This window comes from Medicago truncatula, chromosome 8 (assembly GCF_003473485.1).
Source record: "Medicago truncatula cultivar Jemalong A17 chromosome 8, MtrunA17r5.0-ANR, whole genome shotgun sequence".
NCBI lineage: Eukaryota > Viridiplantae > Streptophyta > Magnoliopsida > Fabales > Fabaceae > Medicago > Medicago truncatula.
The window spans coordinates 31183116-31198133 of NC_053049.1; the positions used below are offsets into that span (position 1 = coordinate 31183116).

The following is a 15018-nucleotide window of genomic DNA, read 5'->3' on the forward strand; positions in this document are numbered from 1 at the left end:
ATTTGGCATTACTGAGTTTGAAAAATAATTTCCATGTCAACATTGTTATAATTAGTATAATAATTTGTTTTATTTATAATTAACAATTAAAAATTATTGTTGATAATTGGAAGGAAAAAAAAAAACACATACACACATTCATCATCATCAAATCTAGATATGAACCCACCACCATCATCACCCAATGTAGGAAATTATGATCCAAAATCAGTATACTTTCGACTGCATAATACCTTCCAATTTTTACAAACTCAGCAACATCTTCCAATGACGGAAATACCTTAACCGAAACAACAAGAACACCAATGGCAAAATCCATAATCCCTATTGGAACTTTCAAAAACTTAGGCTCCTTCCCCAAAAGCTTAAACAAAATCTCCCCTTGTTCCGTTTTTGTCAATGCATTCTTTGGTCCTCCAATAGGTATAATCTTGTTAATTTATTCTAGCTAATCACACAATCAACAATAGTATTTAAGAAAGAAAAAAAATAATGAACATACATGAAATAGTATTTCAGCAGTAGTAGAACATACATGTAAATTGTAATATTATTGTAATAGGAGTAAAACAAACAAGTAGCTCAATTCCGTATAGCACAAGTAAAACATGTTCTTTACTTAAAGAACTCCATAACGTAGAAGTTACAGACACAGCATACATATTTGATGCCACTAAATCCAGCATTGGTAGCCAAATCCATGAATTCTTGTCTATTTCGCTCTTTTGCTCCTGGGATTAGAGTCATCATTGTTACATCCAATTGCGAGGTAGACTTGGCAGCGAAACTATTTGCAGGTATAATAGGACAAACTGCCTCTAAAATAATCACCCTTCCCTCGTCAGGGAGAGCATCATAACAGTTCTTCAACAGCTTTAAGCAATGCTCGTCACTCCAATCATGGAGTATCCACTATAAAATTCGGTCAATGTAAATATTATATTCTATCACCATATAAAAATACATTACTTATAATCTCTCATTAGACATGGGAGAGAAAAAATATAACAAAAAGTCAGTTGTATCCAAATCTTTGATGTAAAGAGGGATATAATTATATTGCTGTAACACTTGAATAATGTTTCATAGAATTACCCTTGTATATTTATATTTACTTGATAGATTTTTTACAAAACACGTTGTTGGATCAAAAGTATTTTATCATATAGATCATTCCTGTAAATTTACATTAAATTGAAATTATTTGATGATATGTCAAGATTATCTCTGTGATTATTTCAGTGTTTGAGCAATTGTAATCTTGTGTGATTATTTGTCAAGATTTATGAAGCCCCGATATTTCAAAATGGATGACGTATTGTATCCCCTGCTAACACCGATACCTTCTTGATAAAATTTTAATATTTTTAAAAAATAAGGCTTAAGTGCAAAATAATAAAAAATAATAAAAAAAAAGACAATTGATTATTTTGTTATGTAAATCGTAACCAAAAAGCCAAATGCAAAAGTGCTTCCCAAAACCAAAGGCAGAAGCCAAACGTAGAAATGCATCACTTCCAGTCCTCAATTTCTTGTCGCCGTTCCTTACCCTTTCCCCTTCTTCATCGCCGTCTCTGTTCTCACTCTTCGACGTCGTCCTCAATCTTCGCTGTTCTCACTCATCTCTTATTTGTTGCTTTAATGTTTATGATTTTTGGTGTTGTCCCTTGGTCATCTGGGTTTATGTTTTTGTTGCTTTTGGGTCAGTTATTCAATTGAAGGCTTTAACATGAAAATTGGGAAGAATGTTTAAATGCTGGTGTTGTGTGATTTTTGTTACGTGTGGGTTGGGGTGTGTTTTCTTAAGTTTGGATCGATATAATATACCATTAATAATGTTTCTTTTGGATATAGTATAGCACTTATTGTGCTTTTTTTGGGATATATTGTGTATGTAATTGACTAATCATCACTCTTTTAATCGTCAATGTTATTTATATTTATGTTGATGTTCTACGAGCCTATGACTAGATTCTTTTATTTGTTAATATATTTTCATATTAAAAAATGGTTATAATTATATTGTACATTAATTATATATTTTTTTTATTAACGTATCCCAGCCGTATCGTATCTTGATTTTTGAAATTTTTTCGTATTGGTTTAGTATCGTATCCGTATTGTATTTCGTATTCGGGCTTCACATGTCAAGATTAAAATGTGTAAAAAAAAAAAAATTGGTTTTCGCACCGGTTTCCGACATACCAATGGTGGGCAACTGATCTGGCTCGTGCGTAAAGACATGCGCACTGATTAAGCGTTGTAATTAAAATGTTAATTATTGGCTTGAAAATTTAATAATTTATAACTTGAATAGAAGTTGTTTGAAATTGTATCAAGAAATCATTTTCAATGTATAGAAGACAAGAAATCATTAAAATGTTGTAATCAAGTTTTTAACAATAAAAAAAACACCCCTAAGTAATTAAGAAACACTGCATGAGTGCATTCTATTATATCTAATTCAACCTTTGAAATAATTCAACACGTTTTTTTTACAAAGAAAGAGATAGAAGGAACAACCATTATTATTACTCACCTTCAAAAAGATGGCATCTCCTCTAGGCACACTTTCAAACATATCTCCACTAACGTGTTCGACTCCTGCCAACATCAAAAATATTATTAATCTTTGTCCGAGAATATGTGGAGCACACAAAATTATGAGTTATCCCTTTTTAATCTAATTTTCTTCAAATGCAAACAAGGGGAGTTAAGATCCTCTCCATTTTGGTTCTTCTCTATTTCTTCTATTTGGAGAGATAAAACACAATACAACTTGAAAATAGTTAATAATGGTGGGACCCACTTGTTGGTAGAATCCATAATCTATTTTTTTGTCTTTTTTTAAATACAATCTCCATTTAGTTTTATAAATGGGGAGGATCCTTACTCAAGCAGTCAGCGAACTCTTGACCACTATACTTATTAAACATTAACTCTGATCTAAATTCTCTGCCTATTGAACTAACTATTCGTTAGTAATATTAAACATTACTAACATAGAAACATGATATATATTGATAACTTTCCTCATGATGATAGAGAACATGTAAAAAGCCATACCAGAATATGAAGGGGCATGTTGAATGACATGACGCAAGTCGAAATTGATACCATGTATATGTGGGTATTTGGAAGTGATCAAGTGAATGTTTGCCCCAAGACCACCTCCAACATCCACAAGCCTTTTTATGTCCTTGAAACCTTTGTAACATTCAAGAACTTTTCTCATGACTATTTGGCTATGATTATCCATGGCAACATTGAAAACTTGGTTAAACCTTGAGTCAAAGCTTGGATAATCAAAGAGATGTCTCCCATGAACTCTGTTGAACGGAGTACCCCCTTCTCGAATTGCATTATTAAGCTCGGACCTAAAAATGAATAAACAATTATATATATCTAATTAGTCCCCTAATTAATAAATTGATAAACCAAGTGTCGAGGTTGCAAAAGTCTCAACTGGAAGATTGATCTGCCAAATTGTTTCTTGTGTTAAAGATGGAGCAAAATAATTTATACGAAATCTTGTGTTAAAGATGGAGCAAATAATTTATACGAAATTATAAGAGTTTTTTTTTTGTTACAAAATTTTTAGGGTGAGGGGATGGTGCTGCAGTCCAAGGTAGGGAAGACCTTCGGGCTCAAAGAGCACTTACAAAGGTATTTACATTTACTTTCCTCCAAAGGCACTAGTGGGGCTTGAACCCAGGTTCTCTAGAATTCAAGACCTGTCATTTTACCACTAGACCAAGCCTTTGGAGTCGAAATTATAAGAGTTTGAAAAACTAATAGGGGTGATGATGGCCAACGATGGGAAAGAATTTTCTAATTAATTTAGATTTTTAATTAAAATAGTGTTCTTAAATGTTAATGACATGTGGGTTACCAAAAATAAATGTTAATGACATGTGGAGCCCATGTAATTTAATGTGGCCATGTGGCACCCCGTTGCGCCTCCACTTCATACTTATGTGGAGACCAATCTTGCTAACGGTGGAAACATAGACAAAATATTTATTAAAATTTAATTTGGAACCGAAGATAAAATGTCGCAATTTTTCAAGGAGTTGATGTTAGGATAATTAAAATAATGAACACTCCATGTGGTGGGGACTTACCTAATTCTAGAAGTAAAAATTACTCATGTGGTGTGCATTTACCTATATAAACATTGTATGACCTTATAATAAAGTAATGAAGAATTTCATTATTATTTTAGTATCTTATATAGGAGTAGTTAGAGTAAATTAGTACTTGGTGATATTCATCACCTAACAGTTGATTTGAAATATATTAAACTCTAATAATAATGAGATGAACTAACCAGCTAGCTAAGAAAACATTATCTTGAATCAAAGCCAAAAAGGGACCTAATGAAACACCATCAGAATTAGGAGCAAAAAACCTAGCAACAGGAGTCATACTATAAAGTCTATGAAATGATCCAAGCTTTTGTTCATCTTGAATGAGCAAACACTTTAACACATCATGTGATGCAAGAAGAGCAAGAATGCGATCCAACATTTTGGGAGCATCAGGATTGCTGCAAGAAATACGCGACGCAATCTCATGGGCAGAGAGTTGAGCATCTTTACCAGCTTTTTGCAACACATCAAATACACCAAGCTGACTTGCAGAATGGAGTCCCATTGGAAACGCAATAGCGTAGATAAGTTGTGTAGCATGTATGAAACTTTCTTCAGCCTCAACCAACTCTACCATATTAGAAATGTTGTTGGCCATCTCAACTTGAAAACCCTAACTCAAATAAATTAATGTTTCTAACTCACCCGATCGGTGTTGTGACTTGTGAGAGTGAAGGTAGTTGTTTCCTTTTCAAGTAGTCTTTCCTTTTTTCAGTAAAGAGTCATGCGGCAAAGTCTTGCCTTTTTATCGTATTGATAAGGACGTCATTGGTTTTACATTTTTTATTTTGTCCTTTTTATATGAATCATTTACTAATTCCAACTACATTAACATACACACGCCCCTATTTATTTATACATCTTTTTTTTCAATGAGCAATAAATAATATATAGAAAATATAAATTAACTCTCGCTCTTAAGGATAAAATTGTAAAAACAATAATAATTGTAAACAACTTTAATACAAATATCCACTTTTTTAATTCCCATAATTTTAACAAAAGGGTCTTATATATATGAACGGAGGTAGTAGATTTTTAATTTCTATAAAAAAAAAACTACAAATTTAATCTTGATAAAAGTATGAGTGTTTTTTGTCCCGTAAACTTCGCGTAATAGGTAGAAATATTGCATAATATATAAAAAGATTGAGGTTCAAATTTTAAACTACTCACTTATTATCTTCAAAAGAGAATTTTTAACCACTACTCTAATTAGAAAAACAAGCTTTTTTCTGTACAATATAAAAGCACGACCTGTTTACTGTGGATTTGGCTTAGAGATGAGCTATACTATTATTTTTAATATTTATTAGTAATGGGAAATTACACAAAGTCAATAGCCACTTCTCAAAATATCATGGATGAATTAAAAACATGAGATTAGAACCGATATATAATGGCAAAGCCTCTCTAAGAAGTTAAAACATTAACTTATATTGCTATTTGGTTAGATAGGCATTAACTAATGAAAATTGCTTTTCTGACATTAGAAATGTCCTAATAACATAACTGAAATAGGTTTTGAATTTAGGTTACCCGTTCTGTCCCAATTTAATTTAAGGACAGATGTTTTTTTTTTTATATTATTTTACATACTCTTTCAAACACGCTCTCTCACGTACGACTTTTTCACTTTCACAATATTCACTTTCTATTTCGAACTTCAACTTAAGGTTCATTTCACACGCCGCTTCATTCCTCCTCTGACTTAGTCTCATGTCGTTGCTTTTCCGGCTTAGTAACACACTTTCTTAAACCATTGTTTCTTGAGTGAAGATTGTACTCTTTAATTTATGCACCATTTATTTTGATCATACATAATATGCACGGTTAATTAATTATAACACACTGTTGCTACTACTATTGATTATATTGTTATTTCCTATGATTCAAATAAAAAAATTGATTAATTCTTTTTTTTAAATGTATGTATTGGCGACTTGTCTTGGAACAAACTCGGTTTTATCTTTGTATTGTCTCATTCTGGTTGGACATGAATCTCATCAGGATTGATGGGGTTCATGGACGGATTTGGGTCTAAGAATTAGTCCGGTCTAATGTGAGGAACAGGTTGAGGTTACATACAACCCAACCTTACCCATCCTTTGTACGCCCTATTATATGGCACTAATTTTATTTGAAAGTTTTCTACCAAAGTAAAAGTTCATTTGAAAGTCGAAGGCAATAAAATTAGGTGATTAACAGACAAAATGAAATGATTTTGGTATAACTCTTGTTCAGAACTTGCATACGCGAAACCATAGTTTGAAGCTTTGAAAACATAGTCTCAATATCTTCTTTTTGAATAGATTATATTGTTGGACTAGAAGATTTTCCTTTGCTTCCTTCATTTGTTGAATAGTTCAATTAAGTAGCACAGAGAGAATCAAATATACTTTTAGCAATAGAATTGTCAGCAATCTTAATATACTCAGAAAAAGGAAGAGTGTTCACCATGTCAACCTTGTCTTTCTTTTCTATAAAATTGGAGTCCCTATAAATAGACTGAAATTAGTTCATTTTTGTATCGGATACGAGTTTTTTTTTTTTTAAATATCCTCTTGGAAGAGCACATCTTAATAAACCTTTGGTGGGTAATTCGTCTTAAAATGTTAGACAAGTTCTCACTACACTACCTGTATGCATGGTTAATTGTTCATTAATACTTAATAATTGTTCAAAACTCTATCACAATAGATGTTATTTTTTAAAGTAGAAGCTCACCATAGAAATAATCATTTGATTCGTGTTGGTTCGACAAAAACAAAAATTATTATGTATAATTTCAAAGACTTGATCTAATGATAAAAAAAAAAAAAAAAAAAAAAAAGATTTTAAATTTAAAGGTCTCAAGTCCGAGCCTCACTAATGCATTTAGAGGAAAGTAAATGTAAACATCTTTATAAATACTCTTTTAAGTTCGAAGGTCTTCATTGCCTTAGAATGTGGCACCATCCTTTCATCCTAAAAAAAAATTTACCAAAAAAAATTAATATGTATGCCTCAAAATTCACATTCACACTGTGACTTAACATATTTTGTGACTTAACATATTCATCAATTTATAAAGGGTTAATTAAGTTTTTAATCCTTATAAATATTCACAGTTTTGTTTTTAGTCCCTACAAAATAAAATCACACTTTTTAGTTCTTATAAAATTTTCCATCAGCATTTTTAGTCTTTATAAAAATTTTCATCAGCACTTTTAGTCCCTGTCAAAAATTTTCATCAACAATTTTGGTTTCTAAAATGTTTAAGAAAAATGTCACATGGACTAAAAAGTGAGATTTTATTTTGTAGGGACTAAAAACAAAACTGTAAATATTTATAAGGACTAAAAAGTTAACTAACCTATTTATAAATTTAGCAGAAAATTCTAGAGAAAAAAATTGATTCGCTCTCCATTTGATATGGATGGTGTATGTTAGGGTCATTTGAAAGAAAAAGAGTAGCTGTATTTTCCGCCAGAAAGATCAATCTTTGAACCACCTGATGGAGAATGTGAAGCTTTCCTCTTGCAGGTGGTTACAAGCAAGAAATAGTAACTTAACTTTCGATTTTCATTGACAAACTAATTTGAGTCAGTGTTTTACATTTCCCCATATCTAGCTATTGCTCGATTTCTAGCTAGTGTTGGTTTTGGTTCATCGTATTTTGACTGTAATTACTTTTGAGTCTTAACCTAACACTCTTTGTATGCATATGGAGTTTCATTGATTAATATGTATTTCATTTTGTCTTCTTCAATAAATGTATTTCTTTTTGTTAACAAAAAGTTATTTTAAGCCTAGGAGAAAAAAAATTACATAGAAATTAAATGAGAAAAACTCCAAAAACATTGGGATTAATCAACAAGTTAATTTGAGCATGGCATGCATCAAAACTGCCATGGATTATCAGTTTGTTACCATCGCATCGCATCTCATATTTGCAAGAACATCAACACATCGGTTAGCTTCAGGATAAGAATGACAAATTTCGACATCTCCCGATCCATGATTGTTATTATTTAATTATCACTATTATTTCTTTATTTATTTATTTTTCATAGGTTGCATTCACTTCAAATAATGAAAGGTCTGATACTAAGCAAAGATACCTCTTTGGTCGGAATATCTCATTGTAGAAGTTTGATCCTTTCTTCTACAATAATTTAAGAGTCTACCGCAAAACTTACATATTTTAAAAGTTTTTTTTTTAGGAACATATTTTAAGAGTTGAGGAGTGAAGAACTGCATATTCGAATTAGCCTTTAAAACATAAGTGTTTATGCAACCTTTAACTATATGAGTTGGACGTACTAGATTAATTATCATTGTTTTTAAACTTAATTATCATTAACTTTGAGCACTCATGTAAAATATGATGCACTGTAGCACTACATCCTCATTAGGGATGGCAAAATGGATTGGACCCGTCGGATTGACCGGTTTAACCCGCTATTTTTAGCGGGGTGGGTTGAGATTTTGAACTTGCCATAAGTAGGGTGCCCGCTCCGCCTAACCTGCTAAAAAACGGGGCGGTGACGGCGGCAGGGCGGATTGGACCGTTGGGTTGATATATTAAAAAGAAACTATATTTTTCACTTCTTTTTATTTATAAGTCACAATCAATTTATCAATTTTCACCTTCACATAATGGGAAAAAAATACAATTAATTTTATCACTTTTGTTTATGATTTTAGCCTTATATTTTTCACAATTAGTTAATTTATAACTCATGGAATTTTATTTTCAATATGTTATTGATTTATTATAGAATTTTAGGACATGTAATTTATATGTTTGAATAATTATTTTTATATTTTTACTGGAGTCACTAGTTATATATTTAGATTTCTTTAAATTTGCTTTAAATTTATATATTTTTACATTGTTTATATGAAGATTTTAATTAAAAAAATTTAAAAAAAACATTGACGGATCAATCCGTCAGTCCGCTATAAAACGGAGCGGGGGTAAGATTTTCAACCTTATTTCTCTAATTAGCTCGCCTCGTTCCGCCTCTTTTTAGACTGGTTATTGACAGGACGGGACGGGTCGGCCCTTTTTGCCATCCGTAATCCTCATCGCATCACATATCAGCTTTTGCCATCTTATAAGGGGCTATAATCATAATCAAAATTGAAAATACAACCAAAATAGAAGTTTCGTGATCATTCTTCAATTTCTGTGTCGCAAGAATTTAATTCCTTTAGACAGACAATCTTTTGGATTGCAATATGGATAAAAACATTGCCATTAATGAAAAATTTAATTATCATGCTTCGTTGACAAAAATTGTGCTATTTTCGGTAAATAGGAAAGAGAAAAAACTCAAGGCTATGAAACACGGATACGAACGTCGGACACGACACGGATAATGATACATCGACACTGCTAATAATTTGAAAAATTCACATAATTCAATGTAACTACAAATGTCGATGTCGTGTCGGTGTCGGACACGACACCTGTCCGTCACCGAGACAAGTCTAATTCAAGGAGTGTCCGTGCTTCATAGCTCAAGGGAAACTACGAGCAAGTCACGTTTGAAAATTGCTCCTTTTCCGTTCGTTTTTTATCATTTCCTTAATTCAGCATGAGTTAACTCATGCCAACACTTTTAAAAGTGTCAACGTGAATTAACTCACGCTGAATTAAGGGAATGGACAATTTTAAAAAGGAGAAGAGCAACTTTCGTCATGATGATACCAATTACATCAAAATTAGTTCTAGGACTAAATGATCCATAACATAAGTAGGATTGAAAAATAAAATCATTTTCATATTATGCTTTATTCGTGCTTATGAAGACAATCATATTGTATCATCATAAGCACGATTAAAACATAATACGATAATTTATTCTAACTTATCTTTTTTATTTTTTATCCATATTATAAAGTGATGTTTTTTTGTCAAGTAGTTAATGACTAGAAATTCTAACATTTAAGGTGAATAAATGACTGTTTGTATTTGAACCACAATGCTTCACCCCTGCATATATATTATGCAATGTCTCTACCAACGATAACTAAAGTGAATTTTATAAATACTAAGTATACCTAACCACTATCTAGTTTAATTGCGGTCAACAAAAAGATAGAAGAAGAAAGTTGTCGCAAAACAGTACGAGATAAAACAACACAACATAAGATAAAACAGCACATGATAAATTTTTATGACATTGAATAATTTTTGATCTTGTACGATTTTTGGTGAACAAAATTTTATTTTGGTATTTTAAATAGCTTGTACGTAGGACAAAAAATCATCTAATATGCCACTTTTAACTTAATGTTTTTTAGCACAATAATAAAAGAGACTAAAATGACTAACAAAGAAGGATTTAAGGGATCGAAACGTAACTTTTATTAATTAGAAGACTAATATAAAACTTAAAAAATATTTAAGGACTTAAAAGTGTGATTAAACCTAAAAAAAAAAAATAAAAAAAATATCAAGTGGACATATTGAATGAGTAAAATCTTAGCTACTGCCACCGAGAAAATGATAGTTTATTATCAAAATTGAAAACACACACAATTTGTCCCTTATATATATAATTGTAATTACGTGATTCGGTCAAATAATTTGCCTTCACAGTCAACCCCAAACCAAAACAGCATGGGCTCTGAATCTCAATCTCCGACCTTGGAGCTTGTAAAGGAAGAAATCCCAGTTAAACAACAACCTCTTCTTCTATCAGATAACTTCAAAACTGGTCTTGTTCTCGTTGATCTTGTTAATGGTTTCTGCACCGTTGGATCCGGCAACTTCGTAATTCTGTTTTTTCCTTTTAACGTACTCTGTTATCTCACCTTTGTCTTTTTCGTTGCAATTGAATAAATTTTTTTTATTTTTTATTTTGTTCTTGTTATTGTAGGCGCCAAAAGAACACGACGAGAAAATTAGTAAGATGGTGGAAAATTCAGTGAAGCTATCAAAAAAGTTTGCTGAGAAGAATTGGCCAATATTTGCTTATCTGGATTCTCATCATCCTGATATTCCTGAACCTCCTTATCCTTCTCACTGTCTTATTGGCTCTGATGAAAGCAAATTAGTCCCTGGTATTTTTTTCTTTTCTATGATTTTCAAATAAATAAAATAATATGGTTTCACTTCATTAAATTTTTTATATTAGAACATAGACATAGATGGACCCTAAACATTAACATTGATACGTCGACACTGATAATATGTGAACACGTCGAGTTTATTGAATGTAACTATATATGTGGGTGTTGTGTTAGTATCAAACAACGAACGGTGAACACTTCTTCAATCCAAAGCTATGAAGCACAGAAAATAGGTGTGTCCTAGTGTCCGACACCGACACATATAATTACATTGAGCTATCTGATTTTCTAAAAAAAAATTAGTAGTGTCGGCGTCTTGCTTTATAGATCCAAAGTGTTGGTGTGTTGGTGCTAGGTGCTAGTAGTTTTTACGTGGATTTTGTCATTTATACATCACCCTTTTTTATTAAGCCATGGCCCACAAAATGACATACCAGACAAGGGTGCCTACATATGTGCTAATGTTTATTCAAAAATGTCCTTCAATGAGAGTATCTAAAAGTACCATCTTCCTAATAAGGAAGTACCCTTTAAATCCCCTCATCAAATATGGAAACTCTAAAAAGGGATATAAGTATAATTTTCCAAACAAATAGAAGGGACATGTAAACCAAACCTTAGGAGAAGTAAGTTCTTTTTTTCTAAATTTTATGTTAGAGGTTCTTCAAGTCATTTTATTGGTGAAGAAATTAATCCCTAATGTTAATTTTTTTTTTATCAAATTATTCCCTATAATTTTTTAGCATTATTTCAATTATTAAGGAATTAACATGAGTCATGCTATATGTTTCATAAATTAATTAATTTAACTCTTTACTCTTAAACCTATTACTTGATACAAAGATATATGTTTATTGTGTTGGTGTTTTCTTCCCTAATTTGATTTTGGTTTCCTCTGAAATGAAGATCTCCTCTGGCTGGAAAATGATCCAAATGCAACACTCAGGAAAAAAGACTGCATTGATGGATTCATTGGTTCATATGAGAAAGATGGCTCTAATGTCTTTGTTGATTGGGTGAAAAGTAATCAGATAAAACAAGTAAGCATTACCTGTGTTGTTATTATTTTATTCTCTGTTATTACAGGAGTTTTTTAAACCATCATAAAGCAAGAATGTGTAGTTTATTGTAGTTAATAAGGTTGCAGTAGCTTTTAGAAACCGGTGGCATTATATGCTTCATTACCATGGTAAGCCACTATGTTTAAGGTAGGGTTTGGTTTTGATTTTTACTCATTTGAATTTGGGATAGGTTTTGGTTTTAGGCACTATAAATGAGAAGGATTAAAATCTTCTGAACCATGATAAATAACGATAGGTTTTGGTTTTACACTTTTTCGAAGTGAGAATTAATGTTTTCACTTCCCTATATGTCTCCCCAACTAATGATTGTTGGAATCTTGAGACCATAGTTCTAAATTGAGGTCTGCCAATTGCGACTGCAATACAAAGGCCTTACCATAATGGCATAGTAACCGCAATTGCAGCCGCATTGGCTGCATCTGCAATATGAAAGCTTGCAGTGGAACCTTGACCACAACCGCAACTGAGAGATTCTTTATTGATATCATTTTTTTTTAGTTCATAGATTCTTGGCTGAGGTTCTGAGGCGCTGGTTTTCCCTTGTTACAGGTTTTGGTTTGTGGGATATGCACTGACATATGCGTGCTGGATTTTACCTGTTCAGTTTTGTCTGCGAGAAATCGTGGTTTCCTTTCTCCTCTGGAAAATGTGATTGTGGCCTCCCAAGCTTGTGCTACTTATGATCTTCCACTACATGTAGCCAAAGCTAGCAAAGATCTGGTGTCCCATCCACAGGTATTTGGTCAAATTAAATTTTAGCTTTCAGTGATACACTTAATTATCTTAAAGTTTTTTGTTTGTTTTTTATTTGTATTTTAATTTAAATTGCATAAACTTTAGAACTCAAATGATAATTCTGCCTTTCCCATCTTATGTTGGTTATAAGTATTGCAAACCTTGCAACTTTAGTTATTTTTGACAGCAAAATGAAGTCATAGGGAAAATTTTGCAGCTTTAAGACGCACTGTAACTGGTAGAAAATATAATTAGCATAATCTCATTATTTAGATGTTGAATGATGGTCATTTATTTGACATTGCCCCTTGTTTTTTTTTTTTTTTAAACATTGAGGTAATCACATAGTCACCAATTTGGTATGTTGAATCAAGATTGAACAGCTCATGTTCTGACTTTGTATTTTGGATTTAACATACAAAGTTGGAACCTGAACCGTCTGATTTTGAAAATTTGGTCCAATGGTCTGGATGGCGGGGCCACGTCAAATGCATGATTCCCAATTTCCCAGAGAGATTGGATTGTCTGTAGCGGCTGCAAAGCGGTTGGATCAAGATTCACATGGGTGTAGTTGATATTGATATTGATCTAAAGGCCATTTGCAGTGGAAGCAACAAAATCCTTCCTTAAATGCTTGGAATTGAGACTCGTATCTGTTCTTTATGTCACTATATGATAACGAACACTTGCCAAACCTCTAGAGTTCCAAACTGTGATCTAGACCTTATTTTTACTGTCTATTTTTTTGCATCTACATTCGTTTAAACACAAATGACTACTTTATATCTAGACTACTATCATCCATAGCAATGGAAGGGATTTTAAGATGGATTGAAAGCAACAGTTAACGACAAACATTGTTTGTGTCCATGTGAATTGTGATAGTCGAAACGCAAACAATTCTTGTGCTGATTTTACATCGAAAAAACTTAAAAATCAAAGTTTGTGACTATTTTTTTTTTAATGTTTTCGTTATTATTGTTATGCTGCAGGAGCTAATGCATCATGTTGCACTTTACATAGCTGTGGGAAGGGGAGCCCAGATAGCATCAGAGGTGTCATTTGAATAATGGAAAGAGCGCTATGTGTTGGTATATAAATAAACGCTGTCATTATCGTTCAAAAACATGTTTCAGGTGGCATTTATAAAAATTCCTTCGATGAAAAGTGTCTCAGGAAGGAAAAGTTTCTCTAGAAGTTTGTTCTATGTTGATAATATTCTCAAGCAAACAGACACTTAAGTCTTATTAAAATGTTATTGGAATTTGTTTATAGTAGTTGGTGTACTTGAACTTGTACTCTTATTATTATGTCTCACACGATCTTAAGTTTTTTCATGACTCCTGAAAAATTTAACAATTAGTTAAATTATGTAAACTTGTTAGTAGAATTCCTTAAGTATGTAGAAGAAGTTATTTGAGCAATTAGACTAGTGTCACTTTCATTAGCAAGTGTCTAATTACGAAACTGTAGAGGAGCTAAATCCTAATTAATTCAAAAATGATGTTTTCTTTAAGCAGTACTCTTCTTGAATTAACTCACCGTTTTAACAATAGCCTTCCAAAAAAACCCACTGGGGTTGGCCTGGTGGTATTACTTGGAATCTGGGAGTGCGCTCCTCCTTAAGGTCTTCGGTTCGATTCTCCCCGGTATCAATTTGGGTGGACTAATTTAGCTTTTTCAAACAAAAAAAAAAACCATGAACTAAACATTATGAATTAATGGCTTATTCATTAAAAAAAAAAATAAAAAGAAATTAAACTAGTGGAGCCCTATATGTCATATTTTGAACTGGATTAATTATTGTTATTTTAATTGTAAATCTCCTATAATCTTGAAGAGATTGTAACATGCACAATATTTCTGATTTTTATATACATCTACACCCTGAGTGAAATCAATAGAAACATATCAGAACCATTCTTTTGAAATCCTTTCAAAGTATTTCATTCATGAGATGTTTGGTACTTGGAAGACAACATTTT

General features: G+C 32.0%; 2 protein-coding genes across 4 annotated transcripts; one reads left to right on the plus strand and one right to left on the minus strand.

Moving 5' to 3' along the window:
* Positions 1–525: 525 nt before the first annotated feature.
* On the minus strand, positions 526–4900 carry LOC11423705 (anthranilate N-methyltransferase). The gene is made up of 4 exons (XM_039828512.1): positions 4331–4900; positions 3067–3377; positions 2540–2604; positions 526–912 (listed from the first exon to the last, which is right to left on the minus strand). The coding sequence occupies exons 1-4, from the start codon at positions 4747–4749 to the stop codon at positions 616–618; spliced, it is 1092 nt and encodes a 363-aa protein (XP_039684446.1). The 5' UTR covers positions 4750–4900; the 3' UTR covers positions 526–615.
* Positions 4901–10708: 5808 nt separating this feature from the next.
* LOC11423702 (nicotinamidase 1) lies at positions 10709–14404 on the plus strand. Of its 3 annotated transcripts, XR_003008137.2 has the most exons (6): positions 10711–10941; positions 11024–11207; positions 12123–12256; positions 12848–13033; positions 14026–14234; positions 14276–14404. XR_003008137.2 is itself a non-coding variant. In XM_003628849.3 (5 exons), the coding sequence occupies exons 1-5, from the start codon at positions 10765–10767 to the stop codon at positions 14101–14103; spliced, it is 735 nt and encodes a 244-aa protein (XP_003628897.2). In that variant the 5' UTR covers positions 10709–10764; the 3' UTR covers positions 14104–14404. The 3 variants fall into 3 exon arrangements, 2 of the variants coding, with proteins under 2 accessions (XP_003628897.2, XP_013446107.1); XM_003628849.3 differs by having other exon boundaries at positions 10709–10917; positions 14026–14404; XM_013590653.3 differs by having other exon boundaries at positions 14026–14404.
* Positions 14405–15018: the final 614 nt, after the last annotated feature.

Bases quoted from the DNA above. Each gene is read 5' to 3' on its own strand.
- LOC11423702 (XM_013590653.3), top strand. From the start codon at position 10,765: ATGGGCTCTGAATCTCAATCTCCGACCTTGGAGCTTGTAAAGGAAGAA. The intron at 10,942-11,023 runs GTACTCTGTTAT...TTGTTATTGTAG, and splicing joins TTCTGTTTTTTCCTTTTAAC to GCGCCAAAAGAACACGACGA. The intron at 11,208-12,122 runs GTATTTTTTTCT...TCTGAAATGAAG, and splicing joins TGAAAGCAAATTAGTCCCTG to ATCTCCTCTGGCTGGAAAAT.
- LOC11423705 (XM_039828512.1), bottom strand. From the start codon at position 4,749: ATGGCCAACAACATTTCTAATATGGTAGAGTTGGTTGAGGCTGAAGAA. The intron at 2,605-3,066 runs GTATGGCTTTTT...TGATGTTGGCAG, and splicing joins ACATGCCCCTTCATATTCTG to GAGTCGAACACGTTAGTGGA. The intron at 913-2,539 runs GTGAGTAATAAT...CGAATTTTATAG, and splicing joins GAGATGCCATCTTTTTGAAG to TGGATACTCCATGATTGGAG.